Genomic DNA, 18162 nt, shown 5'->3' with positions numbered 1-18162 from the left:
TGCAGCAGCTCTGCTTAATGACAGCTGGGTTTCTACTCTGCGGGATTTCACAGTGAAAGTTGTAAAGTGTTTAAAAAATGATTTTGGTGCACCAGAGTGACCAACTCTGTTCTGACACCCAGGTTGGCTAAATAAACTCACCAGGTAAAATGATAAACATTGCCGGTGTCAAGTCACATCAGTTGTTACTAATTACTGTTAATTCTGTGAGTAACTTGATGACAGGCCAAAATTAAACTCTTGTAAGTAAGAAGCTCAACTGTAACACCACTCTGAAACCACAGGTGTTTCTTTCTGGTGTCTGGCAGCAGATTGGAGTCTACATGATGGACGTCGTGGCCGTGTGGACTTACACCACTGTGTTACAATTGGAGGTACACAGATGTCGACACAGAGCCTCAGTAAACACTCTGATGACTACATTCATATGACGTGACCTCTAGCAGACTCTTGCACATTCACAGAAAGTATAATACTGGCCTTAATCTGATATTCAGACTGAACTGCCTGGTTGTCACTTCGTTAGACTTTTGGCTTTGTGCTCACATATAAAACATTTAGTTAAGTGCAACAGCTTTCACATCAGCTAAACAATATTGATGGGATGGTCCTGCCAGTCCGACAAAAATGTTAATGACTTATAAAAAATATGCAATTGACTTGTTATCATTTCTGTACATTCACCTTGTAGCTGCATTGATTACAACTATTTTATGGCGGTAAAAAATTCTGTCACCATTTTCTGCCTCTGGCACAGGGAAACTGCATTCTTGTTTTATTAAGCAGGTAAACAGAAAACAATGTTACCAATGTGAAGCATCTACTTTCTAAAAAATCATTTCTGTTTGGATAATAATTCAGTGTAACATGGTATAAATGACCGAAACCTGACTTTTTGGAACTCAGAAAAGATCCATGAATTAGATGCGAGTTTCAGTTAATTTTGTTTTTGATAACCTGACAACTAACTGGTTTATTTTTAAGAAAAAAAATGCAAAATGATGTGAAATACAATAAAGGTGACTATTGTCTCAATGTCTCTGCCAGACAGGGAGCTGAACTACTATGCATCTGTTGCGTCCGCCGCTGTCAGTGTACGTGTTCATTTTAGAGTATATTCAGGCCTCGATGAGTCGGGAGCACACTGGACTGTGTCTCCCAGGCAGGACTGATGTAACTGAAGTTGAAGTTGAAGGTGGTCAGAGCTAACGCTAGTTTGTCTGTCCTGGCTAGCCTGCTGTGTAGCTCATCCCCTTTCTCCTCAAAGTGTTTAGTCACAGTAGCTCTTGAGAGCATCTCCTGTCCTGATCTAGCGATACTCTTCTAGGGCCTCTTCTATGTAGCTTGATTGTTAATCCTCTTTTTGTAAGTCGCTTTGGATAAAGGCGTCTGCTAAATGCATAAATGTAATGTAATGTAAATGCATGATGTACTTGGACTGGAGGCACTGAGGTAACATTAGTCCTTTGAATCCCTCGCCCTCTACCACATTGACTGACAACCACCATAAACTTTCTCCCCCTTGCTTGTGGCATTGTCACCTTTGGCTGCAGGCTGTCCTCAGACATGGCAGCCAGGTGCTTGTTCTTAATGTGTGTACAGCATAGTGTACTACTACTACTGAACTGAAGGGTAACATCACACAATTTTGACTTTGTTGCCTTTCTTGACTAAACGTTCCCACACAGAGCTTTATTTTTAGCTCAAAGTGCTAACTAGCAATGCCATTAGTGTGTTTGTATGAAAATGAACCTATAGGCTGATGAGCATATCTGCTCAAAACTATTCTGTGTTTAACCGATTAAATATTACAAAGGTTAACTGCTGAAATCCCCAACACAGATGCAAGGTCTTCTGGGTATTCAGATATTTATCTATTTCTATATCTCCCAACAGGTTGACGGGACTCTAACCCCATCCTGACTGGACGTCCCCTTCAGTCTGAGGTTCAGGTAGCTCCACTCAGATCCTCTCAGACAACACTGCGGCCATCACTACAGGACCTCCATGGGTCGAACAGGCTAGCTGGGGTGACGGCAGGTCATGTAACTCTCAGCAGTGCTTTCTTCCTGTCTGACACAGACCAGCCCTTCAGGAGGAGCAGACAGATCGGCTCATTTCAGCTTCCTGATGGTGTCCTCGACTCAGCGATCCTGCTGTTGACTCTACCGCCACAAAACACTACAAAGGTCTGAACTGGTCTGCACACAATAAGAATCTGGAAACTCTAATCTGCAATTCCTGATCTGAGACCATCACAGAGTTTAGCCTCCAAAAATCATAGTGAGCCTGGGAACCAGACGAATCTGCAAGCAACATGTTTTCATATCCCCCATGGATTCAGGCAGATTTCCAGCAGCCCTGGATCTCTGCAGGCCAGTCACAACCATTTATTGAATATGGGGTGGGTTTGATGAGATGACTGAAAGAGGAGCGTCACTGCTCCAGATTTAAAAATGTAAAACATCACATTTTGAGCTCAACAAACTGAGATCAAACTGTCAAACTGGGCAGTGTAGACCAAACACGAGTCAGGATGGTTAATTTCTCTCCTCAAATGTTTTCAAACATTATAGTCATGTGATCTCATCCAGGATTCAACAGTAATGGGAACCACCACATCTTCATTGACCCAATACTTCAGATATGAACCTTCACAGCTATAACATGATCAGCATACAGGACAAACCTCTTAACCTCCAAGAATGAGAATCTGGATTTAAACCAATTTACAATCTTATACTGTCACTTCCTCTGACTCCACAGTCAAACGTCCAAACAGATTAACCAGCAGAAGACAGACTGAGGAAGTCTTTTTTTTCTACTGGATAACACTGAGTACTGGATAAATTACTAAACTCAAGAATTTTCAGCCAGCTTTGACTCTACTGTGAGGTATGTTTGCTGACTGACTTACAAATCTCCTCTGTGATTGGTTTAAAACAGTCACATGAGAAGCCTCAGACAGCCTTTTTGTGGTTCACCACATTTGTTTACATTTTTCAGCACTCTGTGCAGGAAAAAAAAAGGCTTTATAATAGTCCATTTCCTTTCATCGTCTGCAACCAGGACTGCTACTTTACTCCAAGTTCTGGTCACCATGTTTCCTCTCACTTACACTGCTGATTCATGCATTCCCACAACTGCCACCGACATGAAGAAAAAAACAAAGTCACCAGTGGCTTCATCATAACCTTAACTTTCAACGCCATAAACTCACTGGTGCACAATACTGAAAGAAGACAGCAGCAAACCCTTCAGTCGTGTGGTTCAACAGGATGAGTCAAACAGAAAACCAACACAGTGTACGTCTCAATACATTTACTAGAACACACACATGCAGTGTCCTTTTATTCATTCACAAATATAATAATCCCTTAAATTAGGGGAAGTTCACACTGCAAGGTGCTCAATTTGAATTTATTCTTCAGATCTATTTTTTTAATGTCTGTTCACAGGCTGCACACTATTATTTGAACGTCTACATGAAGGCCGCAGAAATCTGTATTTTAGGGATGTGAATCTTTTGACACCTTATGTTTTGACCTGACTCTGATTCAGAGGCCTACAATGTGATTATAAATTGATAATCGATGCATCAAAATTTTAAGCTGTCAAGCCAGGGGGAGCTAGCTGGATTGCATCCATCTGCAGTTGCTCTGCACATCCTCACCAAAACTCCAGAAAGTTTAGTAAGTACAAAAACGTTTATGTCTGTTACATTTTATGATTTTAATTTTCTTATTATTATTTTCTCTGCATTGAAATTTTGTTTCCCCTAGCATTCATATGCAGTAAAGGCCAGAAAATTCATGAGCAGATGATTCTCAGTTATAGCTAATAAGATTCAAGCATTTCTTAGGAACATAAAGACCTGGATGACCTGCAATTAAATTGAACAGATGATAACATGGAGATGGATGAGGAGAAAGGAGGGCAAACTTTTAATTATGGGTTTTCGTAGAGCAATGAGTGCGACTTCTGTACAGACGTGTGTGGATGCAGAGTCGGAGTCAAGATGGTGGGAATGAGAAACAGGTTTCACCAAACTTTTAAGATCTCAAAGGGTGACTCTTAGCCACATGTGCCTGCTCCTCTCCTGCAGGACACTTCAGGTAAGTGACATAAAAATCACATCAATTCAGATATGACTGTTTACACTCAGATCACACTGCAAAAAATCTGACCCGTATCTGACTGAGGACCATATATGAAGGAGGCCCAAATCAGATTTAAGCTTTTCACATTGGCTATGTTTACAGGCATACAATATTCTGTTTCTTGCTCTTATTCTGCAAAAGACAATAATGCTACTAAGCTCAATTCATTCCTGATGAAAATAAATATCCTTTAAATACTCCTGTTTTACTTGTTTGACCATGCAAACGAAGCACGCCCATTGTGATGGGAAAAGGTCAGTTCTATGTCACACAAGAGGGGGAGGAAAAAAACAACCACAAAAAAACAGATTCAGATTTGGGCCACTTTTGCCTGCAGTGTGAACGTACCCTTAGTGCCCCGCTGAATGAATTAAAACACAATGCAGCACTTAAGGTGGATAAAAATGATCTTAAATTACTATCACAAGGAATTGACTTAAACTGAACTACTAATTCAAGAGAGATTTTTCTTCTTAGTAGTTTTGCCTTATATCTAATGTTACAGGCCATTAATCTCAAGCTTATGTTATGCAATCATGTTACAAATTGTATTTACAAACATATAGGTCACATTACAAGCAGCATGTTTTACTGACAGCAACAAAACCCCGAGTTTGCATCAATTGTGCAAAGAGCTATAAAGTTAAACCTGGTCACTCTGTTCGGTAGATATCAGCTTGTTAGCCTGCATTTACGTTCGCTACATTTCTGATATTTGGATTGTTGCCTGTAAATAAAAGCAATGCTAATTATCTGTAGCTAATTGCACAGTAAATAAATACATTTCTGCAAACACAGCAGTCAAACAGAGGTAAGCTATGCTAAACTAGCCGCCGTTAGCTGAAGTGATCGAGGGGCTAACGTTTGCTCGCGGTGGCTGACTCGTCGGCCCTGGATCTCACTGCCCGTTAGCGCAAAGCTAGTATGCTCACTAATAACGACCGACGGTGGCTTTAGCTCAATAATATTAGCTCCAAACACGCACTGTAACATTTAGTTTAGAATCCAGCATCGAATAATATGGAGAGGATTTGTCACAACTTGTGCAGCTGGTCCCGAGGCCCGCCGTGGCCCGCTACACGGCTAACGAGATCCATTATCGGACGCAGAGCCTTTCGGCTCTGACGGTGAGATTTCTGTGTTCTCCGTGGAACTTTGCAACAAACCAAACATCCTCCGTTCAAAGCATTAAGAGACGACATTACAGACGTCAAGCCAGATCCGAATCCACCGGTACGATACTGCACAGACGGTTTATGTAACTGTTGACCTAACGTCCTATTTGTCGTGTGATGGACAATTACCGATGCGGCGCTTTCAGCCTCCCTGTCAAACCGTAGATCCATTATCGGACAACTGTTTCACCTAGCCCCTTATGAAGTTTTACCACCGTTTCCCAACATATGCTCCCGTTTTCAGCACAACTACAATAATATAACAATACAGGCGAGTCGACACTAAGTAAAATTACAGATCAATGCTTTCTAAAATGCCACAATCGCTTAAAAACACGCGAAACATTGGTCGGTTCTAAATAGGAACCTTAGCTTTGCGAAACTCTCGCGAGAATCTTACGCATCGTTTCTTCATTGTATTAATTTATTGTATGTTATAATTTGCAACGTTCTGGTGAAGTTCTATTTAGGTGTAGGGGCAAGAACAATTCGCTTGGGTGAGAAAGAGATTATAATTTGTGTTCAAATGAACACTCTCGCGATATCTTTCGCAGGTTTGGGGTTCTAAACGATCGTGTCAACAGGGGAAGCCCAGATTCCACAGAGATCTCGCGAGAGTAGACATTTTAACTCAAATTATGCTCTTTCCCAGACCCCAACTTTGTGTTTTCCGTTTCTAAACCTAAATAACTTGTAGCCAGAGCGTTGTCACTTTATAAAACAGAATTCATTACCGCAATGAAGAAACAATCCTTTCAAATCTCGCGAGAGTTTAAGAAATCTTGCTGCTGATTTAAACGGACGGTTAAACAGATAAACGGACATTTTAAAGCAGCTGTTAAGAAGTGAGACTAACTGTTACACAAACAGTGAAACACATCTGTCAGCATGTTTAAAATAAGTGTGGCGTATGCGGCTCAAAATGTTCATGTAAATGGAAACAAGCGGGTCAGACGGGGACGTGTCCGATGATGGACGCATGCCCCTTAGCTCCCCGGTCTCTCCAGACAAAGACAGCAGCTAGCCTGCTGAGCTAACCCCAGGCTGTCCCGCGTTTCAAACACACTGGATCCACATCCCACCGAGGGGGCCCGCTACAACATATCCACTTACCCCGTGTGAAATCCCAATCCGACCAGTGTTCATGTGCACTCCATAGGTCCCGATAATCCCAGTAAAACCGTTAAAGACAAGCTTCCCAAACTGGTGGATGGAAGGAACAGGCGGAGCAGACCAGTCAACGTGCTCCCAGTTCACTGGACCGCAGCCATCACACGGTCACATCCCGCACAAACACCGACATTTTACCGTCACTTCTCGGGCCTGGAGGGAAATACAAGCAATCCCAGGTATTCCATGACTGGACGTGATATTCCCAGAGTTTCCAGTTCAGCGTTGTCCCTGCTAACAGACACACAGACAGCAACAGACAGACAAACAGCACTGTGGGGCTAAATGGCTGTTAGGTACAATGCGAGTAAACCCCGGAGCACTGGATCAGTGGAGTCACTGGACCTGGACTGGAGTAGACTCCTTGGAGTGGAGTCACATACTGGATCTGTGGACGGGAGTCCTGCATAGGAGTAATTTAAAAAAGAATAATAAACATTATGCAATCATAATAATAATAATAATAATAATCATCATCATAATAATCATAATAATCATAATAGATATAGAAATAGAAAGGCACAAATAAAATAATGCCTAAATATATAGACATAAATAATGTAATAAATAAATGTGGAAATATAGAGAGGAATGAAAAAATAGTCAATAAATATAAATATATGAATATAAAGAGCCCAACTGATAAATTAGCGGGCTGATATTTATCCATCACAACTATATTTGTTTTTATTTCTGAATATATTTATTTGGTCATGTATTTTTAAAGGCATGTTTGTTTAGATATCACCACTCAGACACAGGGCAATTCAAAGTGCTTTACAGGAGCATAGAATTTTTAGAAATTAAGAAAACATTAAATCCTTACGGAATAAGCGGTTACAGAAAATGAATGAATGAAAACATTAAAATTGCAGTTAAAGTACCATGAAAATGAAAGGCGAAAGCAAACATAAATAATTAAAGTTAAGGAAATTGCATTTAAAAGACAATAAAAAACAAAATGTGAAAGCAACAAGTAGTTACAGATTACTTTAATAAGAAAATTATGTATTTACTTTTTTAAACCTTTAGTTATTCAGGGTAGGTTCACTGAGAGCAATGCCCAGTATAACCACAGTCCGATCTGCTGGCCACTGAGCAGCTCCACTGGAGTGGTTGGGGTTAAGGATCTTGCTCAAGGGCTCCTCAGTGGTGGTAAGTAAAAGAAAAAAATAAAAGCATAAAAGCAAAATAAACATAAAAGATGTTAAAATGACAAAATGACACAACAAGATGAAAACAACGTAACAAGATGTAAGAAGGTGAAAACAGAATAACAGATGTAAGTTAACAGAACAGACAGAGAGGGAGACTCGAGTGGAGGCGGAGTTGTTGCTGCAGATGAACTTGTTGGTTTCTTCAACATGTTGTTGTTGATGACAATGTCAAAAACAACCATGATGACAACGCCAACAAGAAGTTCTTCTTCTGGGCATTCTTCTTCTTTTGGCATTAAACAACAGACTGGAACACTTGTGTTCTAGCATCTATGCTGCCCCTGTCAGGTCTGGAAGAACTCCAAAAATAAGTAAGGTCAGATTTCCCGTGCTGTGATTGGTCAGAATAATAAACATGTCACACCTGGAGATGCAACACCGGAGTCATTTTGCTTGTAGTGTGTGAATGCAATGAAGTATGCTGCAGTTATGTTCTCTACCACTCTACTTTGTTCTCATTCTGTCTCGTAACGGAGCGATGCTGTGCTGCTGCCAGAGGAGTGCTGACTAAGATTACAGCATGAGAAGAAATGACAAAATAATACATGCAAGTGCACGTTTCTTAATTTCACCTTGATGGTCTTAATAACTCACCAGATCTGTGGCTGTAGTCAGTAAAAAGAGATCCATGGCTGTAGGTAGGCAGTGGACCAAACCACTGAAGCATAATGAAGGGGAGACACAAAACTTTCAAAACTTAAAAACACATTTGCATCTATAATTAGCACAGGCCCAGAATACTGAATCTCATTAACTAAAGTGACTACACACTGACAGACAACTGTGCTTATACTTTAATTTTTCAATCAAAATTATTGTTAGGGTCAGTTTGGAAATCCCTGGATATTGTTATGGACATGTCCCCACCATACTTGGTGCCAAATGATCGTTTCCGGAGACGTCCTTAATCTCATGTAAACAGCTGATCTGAAATCTTCAATCATAATGATAAAAGTGTGTCTGTAGCAGCAGCTGATGGGAACAAAAATGGTTTCCTCAAAGTTTCATTTTTCTGTGTGCATGTGTGTGAGAAGAGCTGATTGACATGTTCATGACTTCCCACCTGAAATTAAAATGTGAATCAACCAGGATTATGTCTGAACAGTGATTTGGAGCAGCAGTTTGTCCGAGTGACGTCACTGACTCAGACAGATCAGCTGGAGGAGCTGAGGAAACATTGATCAGATCTGATCAGACAGACACGGAAGCACACGCCCTTGATCAATGAGTCTGATCACACTCAGACTGAAAAGACACTAAATAAACTAAAACATTTTGTCTTTATTTTCCACTCCATCGAATGTCTCTTGTCCGTCCCGTCTCTCAGCACTGTAGAGTGTAAACAGACTTCAAAATAAATGGATTCCTCACAGCGTTTCATCACAGCAAGAGAAGAGAACACACACCCACTCAGTGCAAAACATGCTCAATTAATCCTGCACACACACACACACACACACACACACACACACACACACACACACACAGAGCTGAAATCAAAGGACATGGTGTCCTGAACGCCGTGTTGAGCAACATATTGAACCGTTCTTTGAAACCTGCCTCTGGCGTCCAGTTTCATCTGTATTCAGAGAGAATCTGGAGAATCAGAATTAGTGGATTTTATATTCTAGTCATTTCTAACCTGCCTGCACTCAGAGAGACTCACACCAGCACTTTAATTTCACTCCAGTCACCTGTGTTACAATTAAACAAGTCCAAGAGGAACTGAAGGTCCACACTGAGACAGACAGACAGACAGACAGGACATTTTCAGACAGGACGTCCACTCCAGCTTTGATGCTATTAGCATAACATGACACGAAAACAAAAAAATATCAGTTGAGTTGCATTGTGGGTCTTCCAGGAAGATGTGATGTTGCAATCGCAACAATTAATGCAAATTGGACCAATCTGCATTAATTCCACGCAACCTTGCAATTTTGTCCAATCACCACTTTTCTGCAGATTTGTCCAATCACTGTAGTTTCCTTTGAGTTCCAGTAATCATAGTGGCTCCAACACCAAAATCATACATGGATGTTTCAATGAACCGACTCGATGTGTTATTATCTACCATTTTGTTGTTCTATTTTTAAAATTTATTTATTTGTTTATTTATTTGCAATTATCACTTGTTCCCACAATTTCTTAGCAAAAAACACTTGAAATGTCTCAACATGCATTGCATTTTTTTTTTTAGAAACTCTGCAGTGAAATCAGACATTTTAAGCCATGACAATCAAAAAAAAAATCCTGTGAAAAGGACTGTGGAGGGACTGATGCTACGTCAGTGGAGGACTCTGTTAGTATCAAACCCTGGTAACACAGATGCACTTTAACTTTTAAAATCATCTCCTTCTGCCTGAAGGACTTGAGTTTTCTTCCTGTAAAAGCAGCCAGTTGGCACCTGAAAGGACCTTCCTACACATATTTTACTGCTGCGTTCTCTTGGACGTCAGGTTGGACCGAGGAGGTGAAGCTCCAGCTAACTGTGAAATAGATGACTGAGGTTTTGGTTTCACAGCAGCTCCACCTGCCAAGAAACACAGGCCTCTTCAGAGCGCGAGGCCTGGCTCGCCGCACACTTTTCTCCTTCACTTTAACTGGAGCTGACGGCTCAATAAAAGGACAGAGCTGTTTGTCTGTGAGCTTGTCTGGCGTCATTATTTCCGTCTCCGGCCTGCAGTCTGTATGCAGACCGGAGGAATCCCTTCACTGACATTGTCTCTGCAGGGTTTTTGAGGTTTGGCTGCGGTCATGTTAAAACTCTCTAACAGCTCGTTTATCTGGTGATAAGTTACGCGACACGTCTGTTTGTTCCTGTGGGAGCAGGAGACGCCTGCTGAGACCTCACCTGGAAATAAAAGAGGAAATGTTTAATGGGATGAAATCACAAAGACTTTCTTTAACTTCTGCTGCCAGTTTGAATGTAATACATCATATTTGAGATACTTAGGGGTTCGATTCATGACATTTATAGCCACTAGATGTCGTAGTAGAGCACCATCATTACTGAAAATCCTCCTAACTGTTCGCTCTAGCTTAAGGTTCAAAGTTAACGTTCTCTCTTTCTGTTACAGAGGCCGTTCCTGAACTCAGACCTTGTACCTTATATTAATTGAGGAAATCCTAACTAAACTGTAAAGTCTTCTCGTCCTGTCATGTCTGTATCTGTGTTTGGGATGCAGATGTTTCCATTACATTTTTTTCTGTTTTAGCTCCAGTTTTAGTGATGATTTGGAGGCTTTATTCTGGTCATGGTGGACAGGTCGGCAAAACTTTGTTCAGTTTACATCAAAACTTTCTCAGAGTTTGAGTTTGATTCAAAACTCAAAAATCTAGCAGCTGCCTTAAAATTATGAGTTTTCTCAACTTTTGTTTTATAGGACAGAAATGATTCATTTTAAGAATAAAAAAATATTTCATGTTTAGTAAAACTTAAATTTGAAAGTTTAAGTTTGAAGTTTTCGCTGCTTATTACAATGAATTAATGTGAGCATTTGGTTTTACGGTGTAGAACAAGTACAATGTGTTATGTCTGTATTTACTGAAAAAACTTCCTGATGAAGTAAAATTATGAGAATCGACTGTTTCCTCAGCACCACATGCACTGATCAAACTCTGCTCTCAGAACCTGGAGGGTAAAAAATCAGCCCTGGGTTCAGAACATTTTAACACTCAAGAATCACAAAAAACTCCAAGGCTCTGTCTTTTCTTTTGTCTGTGTCACTTTTCTGTCTGTACAGTCGACAGCACTGACTGTGACACTGAGAGGAGAAACAACTGACTGTGACTGACTGATGGTTCAACTCCCACAGCAGAGCAGCTGCACGGCGCCCTCTACAGCCCAGACAGACAAAGACACGTCCTGAGAGGGACAAGGTGAGGACTGAGTCACACACACACACACACACACACACACACACACACACACACACACACACGCTGACCATATCACACAAAGCTGTGTGCTCCTGTCGGTCCATTTCAATACATATGAATATATGAATAATTCAAAGAGAAAATATGTGACGGATGTAGATAGATAGATAGAAAACAGAGAATGAAGTGATGTTATAGAAAATGCCGTATATAACTTGTATTATTTTAACAAAATCAAATAATTAATCAGATAAAAAGGTTGTGATTCTGATTTTATTTTTCTGGAGTTCAGTCAGGTCAGTTTGTGGAACAGAACCTGGAACTTGTAAAAACTTCTGTACTGCAGTTCTGAGCCCAACTCAGACTCAAGTTTTGAAATAAACTTTAAAACATTTTGTTGACCTCTTTAGTTCAGATAATTTACGTTTCTTCTTTAAATAAACTTGAATCTTTGAGTTAAAAACTGGTTCCAGTGAGCTGTGAACCTGATTTGTCTTTTTTTTACTGCCTGAAATATGAAATAGTTTTAACTGAAAATATATTTTCTTTCATTTCAGTACATTTACTCAATATTTTTTGAATACAGTGTTTTGAAATTCTAAAATTCAAAGCTTTAAGTTCATCTAAAGAAGAAAAGTAAAGTTTTAGAGTTTGAGTTGGACTCAGAACTCAAAAATCTGTTGCAGCCTGTTAATTTTGAGTTTTCTCAACTTTGCACATTTTCGCAGTGAATTTGAAAAATACACTTTTGCAAAATGCAATATTATTCTTATGCAGTAGATATCACGATATGATAAATTTATATATAGATAATATAGATAAAAAATATAGATAACTATTATGTAAATTAATGTTGCATGTGATGTTTAACAGTAATATAATTTCAGGTGTGTGTGAGTGTGTGTGCTGCGTCCTCAGCTCAGTAATTATTAATAGGAACCTTATCCTGCAGCGATGAGATGAAGAGGGACACATCTCCATGACGACAACCCCCCAGGCCTGTAAACACACACACACACACACACACACACGTCGTGCAGGGTCAGAGTGAGAACAGCTGAATGAGTGGATGTGAGTGTTATCAGAGCAGCAGCATGCACAGATCCTACCAGCCGCTAAAACCCGTCACCAACCGCTACCTGCAGCAGCGATGGGACCAGAACAACTACGAGAACCACCGCAGGAAGGTAGGAGGAGGAGACGGGCAGAACTGGAACTGGTCTGGAGGGCAGGTGGAAGAACAGAGGGGTGGAGAACGATGAGTTCAGGTGCTGGATATGAGGGTTGATGGTTGGGATTTAAATACAAAAAGTCCAGTGTGTTGTCTTTAAATGTCTTTTTTTTATCAGACCAAATCCCAAAGATATTCAGTTTAATATGATAATAAACAGAAAAAACACAGAAAATGTGTCATGTTTGCATTTTAACTATTCATCGATTATCAAAGTAGTTTAATAGTTTAATGATTTTTTACCAGTAAACCCAGTCGGGCTGGTCAGTTACTGGATTTAGTTGCCCTGCATTGCTTTTTGGTTGCCCCGGGAAATTGAGTGATCCGTGTCATCCTCACTGGGTTGTTGTTATTGTCTTAAATTAAGTCTTTTTTTTGTCGTTACAACTTTTTCATCATTTTTGTCCTGTTGTATCTTTTTTTTTAATCTCATCTTTTTTCTCTTGTTATGTATTTTCCTTGTTTTTGTCTTATTCTATCTTTTTAATTGATGTCTGTTTCATCACCTTTTTTTGTTTGTTTTTTGTGTTGTTATGTTGTGTGACATGTTCTGATGGATCCACCAGTCAATCGTCTTTTCTGTGTCTTATTGTTTAGTCCATTCAGGTTGAAATCAGTCTTGATGTTTGAAGGCGGCGCACAATAATTGTTAATAACAATAATCAATAATTCACCTCAGAGTCATTAAAACTAAAGTAATGAGTCTGTTTAGAAAATATGAGGAGGAGAAAGTTCAGTCAAAATGACATCAGGGCGCTGAAACAGTAAGAAATGTAATGTAAAATAATCTGCATTATATTATGTCCAAAAATAACTTTTTCACATTGGCTGAACGATCATACCGGCCAATCAATACATCCGTCTGCCTCTAACTGAAAAACTTAAACTCACCTGTGTTTACCTGTCCAGGTGAGCTCCGCCCTGCCAGTACTGGACAACAAGGGCATGAGGACGCCTGCTCACGTCCAGCTCAAACTGAAAAAACTACAGGCCAGTGGACACACACACACACACACACACACACACACACACACAAAGTCGTGTGATCTTTTATTTGAGACACACAGCAGCTGATGTTGTTAAATGTCAGACCATGGTGCGTTCACTGTCCTGATCCCTTCAGTTTTCATCAGAATGAATCAGTCTCCTGGTTGTTAAACTCATCGGTGTGAGTTCAATGTCAGTCAGTTTTAATGATGATGAAATTCAGGTTGAAACTTTTGCTCTTTAACCGTCGTGTCACTCAGTCCAGCAGTTTTCATTAACGTTGTTGGAGACGTCATGTTCGACTGACAGAGAGAAGATTCACAGAGATGATCTTTATCTTGTTTTTATGATTCAGCTGCAGGACGAGCGTCTGTCCATCATTGACAGAGACAACCGTCTCCTGGCCTCCAAACTGGCCAACATCGTTTGTTCTAAAGGCCTGGTGGACCATCGGAACCCGTACCACCTGAGGAGGTAAGAACCTGCTGACACACAACACAGTCATGACATGTTACGGCTCGTCATGCCCTGCTATGTCCTGCCAGGTCATGACATAGTACATCCCGTTATGTCCTGTTATGTCCTGTCATGTCATGCCATTTGTATTCTCAAGTGATTTGATGAGATGTCATGCCCCAATACATCATATCTTGTCCTGTTATGTCAAGTTATGTAATGTTATGTCCTCCTATATCATGTTATGTCATATTATGTCTTTTTATGTCACCTTGTGGCTTTTTATATGTTATAATGTCATGGCATGTCATATCATGTGTTGTTCTGTCATGTAATGTTATATATTAATACTGCTGCGTCTTGCTATGTCATGTCATGTCCTCTCATGCCATTTCTGGTGATTTAATGTCCTGATATGTCACATCATGTTATGTCCTGGTGTGTCTTATCATCCCCTACTATGTCAAGTCCCATCTTGTCTTGTCACGTGATGTGATGTCATAACATGTTATAAGATATTACATCAGATCACTGTGATGATGATTATTTCCAGTTTGAATGTGAACAGAAACTCTATAACCAGTAATAACACCTGACAGTCGATATCTCGCTTCATTCTCTGACTGAGATTCTCTGTCCAGCTCTGTTTGTTTGTCGTCATGGTGACCTTCACGGAGTTTTTCTCGACTCAACGTTATAACTCAGACTCGTCCCCACTGAGCTCTTTAACATTGCTCTGATGATGCCAGAGCGCCTTGTCGGACCTTTAAATAATTGATGTGACCAGTCCTGCTCTGTTACGCTGCTGAATTATTGATCTGGATGTGGATGTGTGATGCTGCTGACGCTCTCTGGTGTTTAGCTGCCCTCACTCTGGCCTGTCAGACCTTAAATCTTAACAGGAGCTGCAAACCTTCTGTCAAATCCTTTACTCTGTGACTCAGAGAAACTGGGGCCGACTTAACAGTAGATCCACATTGACAAGCAGGAACAAAACACGATCTGTTTCCATTGTTACAGCTTCGCTCAAAGGTGCAAAAAGATCAATAGCTGATCAATAGTCAATAGTCAATTTTATTGAAAAACCCAAAGAAATAATGTGTAGAAAAGGATGAAGCTGTAATCAGTAATGTAGTGCATGTGTGGGGGGGTAGGGGTGTATGTAGGAGTGCTGAAATAAGAATCCAAACCCAAACTAAAATGGTGAGATGACCGTGAGGAGTGGTGGCAGCAGCCCAGCCAGAGAGACAGAGTCTGGGGAGAGCAGCCCTTTTTATGCCCTCTGGCTCCTCCCAGCTCTCAGGTGCAACCAGTCCCACTGAAGACCCACCCAGTCTCTGGGTAAACAAAAACAAGACACATGGGTTGGCCGTCACACCATCAATGTGATTTTATGCACATTTTGAAGCATCACATCAGAAAAGATGGATGGAAATGGCAAAGTTTGAAAGAACGTCCTAAATTTTGCAGAAGAAGCCACATTTTCACTACATGGTACGTCCCGACTCGACTGTACTACTACAGCTGAGAGCGTGTAGTGAGTGAAACACCTGAACCAGGCAGGACATGAGGAGTCGTCACTTGACTTTAAAACAGACAATAAATGGAGCCTAATAATGTGATTGACCATCAGAGTGTATTTCACAGACACATATGCATCTATCGATATGTGTTTCTTCCTCAGTCTGAACGCTGACAAGAGGAGGGAGGAGCTTCTACTGGTCAGCCGTCAGAATCAGGCCATCTACCAGAGAATCACGTCTCGCCAGTCAGAGTACCGCCGCCAGCTGTGGTTGGATGACTGGGAGAGAGCAGAGCGTCGACGGGACGATATTTCTCGATACCCCCGAGGTCTCGCACAGAAACAGGTGAGTCCAGGTGGGGAAACATCACGATTTCTTTAGGCTGTAATCCTGAATCTGAGGACGTGGTGGTGTCGTCTGTTTGTGTCTGTCTGCAGAGGTCGCACAGGAAGGTGAAGTTTGCAGCGGAGAGCAGCGAGCCGACGACGAGCTGCAGCAACACCGACACCGACAGGACGGACAGAGAAACCTGACCACTGAAGACAAACTGTCCTCAACTAACTGCTTCAGTAAAAACTGATTATAACTCAAAAATACTCAAAAACTACAGCAGAGATGACCAACCATGTGTCAGGTTTTGATTCTTGAAGGAAAGATGGGAAGTAACTAAGTACAAATACTTTGTTTCTGTACTTAAGTAGAGTTTTCAGGTATCTATTAATACCAGGAATGAACTCCATGACACATGGTTGTCCATCTCTGCAGCTGCATCAGTTAACATCAGAACACGTCACATGTGTCACATGTTAAAATAATAACACGCAACATGCTAAAGTAAATCTGCTAATGTCTGCATGCTAACACGCTTAACTTAAGGACTGAACATTTGCATGTTAGGAAGCTGCTGTCTTCATGTTTTGTTGTGTTTTACCAGCTTTTGTATCAAAGTTTGTAGTTTGTACCATGACCTGGATGACTGAGAATATTCACAGACACGTTTTACTACCTTGTTTAGTCACTCTCACTTGGTTCAAACCAAAGATTATAAATAAAGATGGCAGTGGTATCGAGGCCCCGCCTACACAGCCGGTCAGCCTGCTCAGAAACAAGTTTATGTTTGATCAGAGAGAAATGTATTAAAAGTGAACTTTAGATCTGTGATGGTCACATAAAGAGACGAGGCTGAGATGTATAAAAGAGTATCATCTGCATAAAAGTGATATGGTGAATAAAAAAGTAGCAAGAATAGGACACCATGTCCATGTGGGACACCTATACTGACATTAGGAGCACTTAATTTATATACTCACGTGCTGTTTATAGTCATTTGGAGCCAGAGGATGTGAACTTTGATGTTTTAGTTTGATCCATGTCCCATCTGCTAACATGGAGGGGGCGGGGCTTATGACCTATAATGCAGCCAGCCACGAGGGCTCATCCATCTTTATATATAGTCAATCAATATTGAAATATCTCATCATCCATTGGAGGGATTGTGTGGATGAATCCTCTTGACTTTGATGATCCTCTGGTGCCATCATGACTGTGAAATTTTTTTGTTTTGTTTTCTGATAATCTGGTTTAAAAACCTGCAGAACTCATGATGTTCCCATCAGTCCCAGATGTACTTTGTGTTTCCTGCTTACTAGCATTCTGATATTAGCATTTAGCTTAAGCCTCAGTTATAATTTAACCATCCAATCGTTTGTTTTAAGGGTTTAAGAATAGAAAGGTAGTAACTCCCCCTGTTTTGTCATCTTTAGTGTTTGTCTGTTGGAGATGACGTGTTGTTTATGATTTCTACTTATTTAAATTCAACAGAAAATCTGCTGGATTACTGACCAAATAAAACTGAATAAAACTTCTATCACATCCTGATTTTTGGAGTCTTTTATTACCATGGTTACTCATTAGCCTGATGTAATCATCATCATCTTAAACTACCTCAAACTGCACCATCATCTGAGATCATTTTTGGACAATGATCCCTAAAATTCACATATTATTCTCATACAACTTTGACCATGGTGTAAGTTTGAAGAGACACATTTCAAACCTGACAAGTCTCTTCTGTCCTGCTGTTTTGTCCACTAGGTGGCAGCAGATTCATGTCTCTGCTGCTCTGTGGCGTCTTCTCTGGTCCTTACAGCTGAGACTGGGGTGGGACAGAGGGACAGACAGAAGATTAATGACTCTTATGACAAGAAGAGAAAAGTGTTGGAGAGGATCTGTGCTTATAAATGAGAAGAGCTTCATTCCTTCAGCTCGTTTGTTTTCTATCATCAAAATCTAATTAAACACAGAAGAGGAGAAAATGTGCATAAAGTTCTTAAGAGGCAACATATATTCAACATTTATACT

At 40.5% G+C, this 18162-nt stretch overlaps 2 protein-coding genes across 3 annotated transcripts in view; one reads left to right on the top strand and one right to left on the bottom strand.

Moving 5' to 3' along the window:
* znf609a (zinc finger protein 609a) overlaps positions 1-6821 on the bottom strand; it is a 50293-nt gene extending 43472 nt beyond the window's left edge. For both annotated transcript variants that reach the window (XM_084733436.1, XM_084733435.1), the window contains exon 1: positions 6449-6821. The gene's annotated coding sequence lies outside the window, so the exon portion shown is untranslated. The remainder of the gene's footprint in view (positions 1-6448) is intronic.
* Positions 6822-12651: 5830 nt separating this feature from the next.
* LOC146317164 (sperm axonemal maintenance protein CFAP97D1) lies at positions 12652-16751 on the top strand. Its single transcript, XM_084734650.1, has 5 exons — positions 12652-12791; positions 13745-13825; positions 14178-14296; positions 15963-16146; positions 16239-16751. The coding sequence occupies exons 1-5, from the start codon at positions 12666-12668 to the stop codon at positions 16332-16334; spliced, it is 606 nt and encodes a 201-aa protein (XP_084590776.1). The 5' UTR covers positions 12652-12665; the 3' UTR covers positions 16335-16751.
* Positions 16752-18162: the final 1411 nt, after the last annotated feature.

This window comes from Lutjanus erythropterus, chromosome 13, assembly GCF_056507025.1.
Source record: "Lutjanus erythropterus isolate fLutEry1 chromosome 13, fLutEry1.hap2, whole genome shotgun sequence".
Classification (NCBI taxonomy): domain Eukaryota; kingdom Metazoa; phylum Chordata; class Actinopteri; order Lutjaniformes; family Lutjanidae; genus Lutjanus; species Lutjanus erythropterus.
The sequence above is the reverse complement of the archived record's forward strand: the minus strand, read 5'-3'. Positions and strand labels throughout refer to the sequence as shown.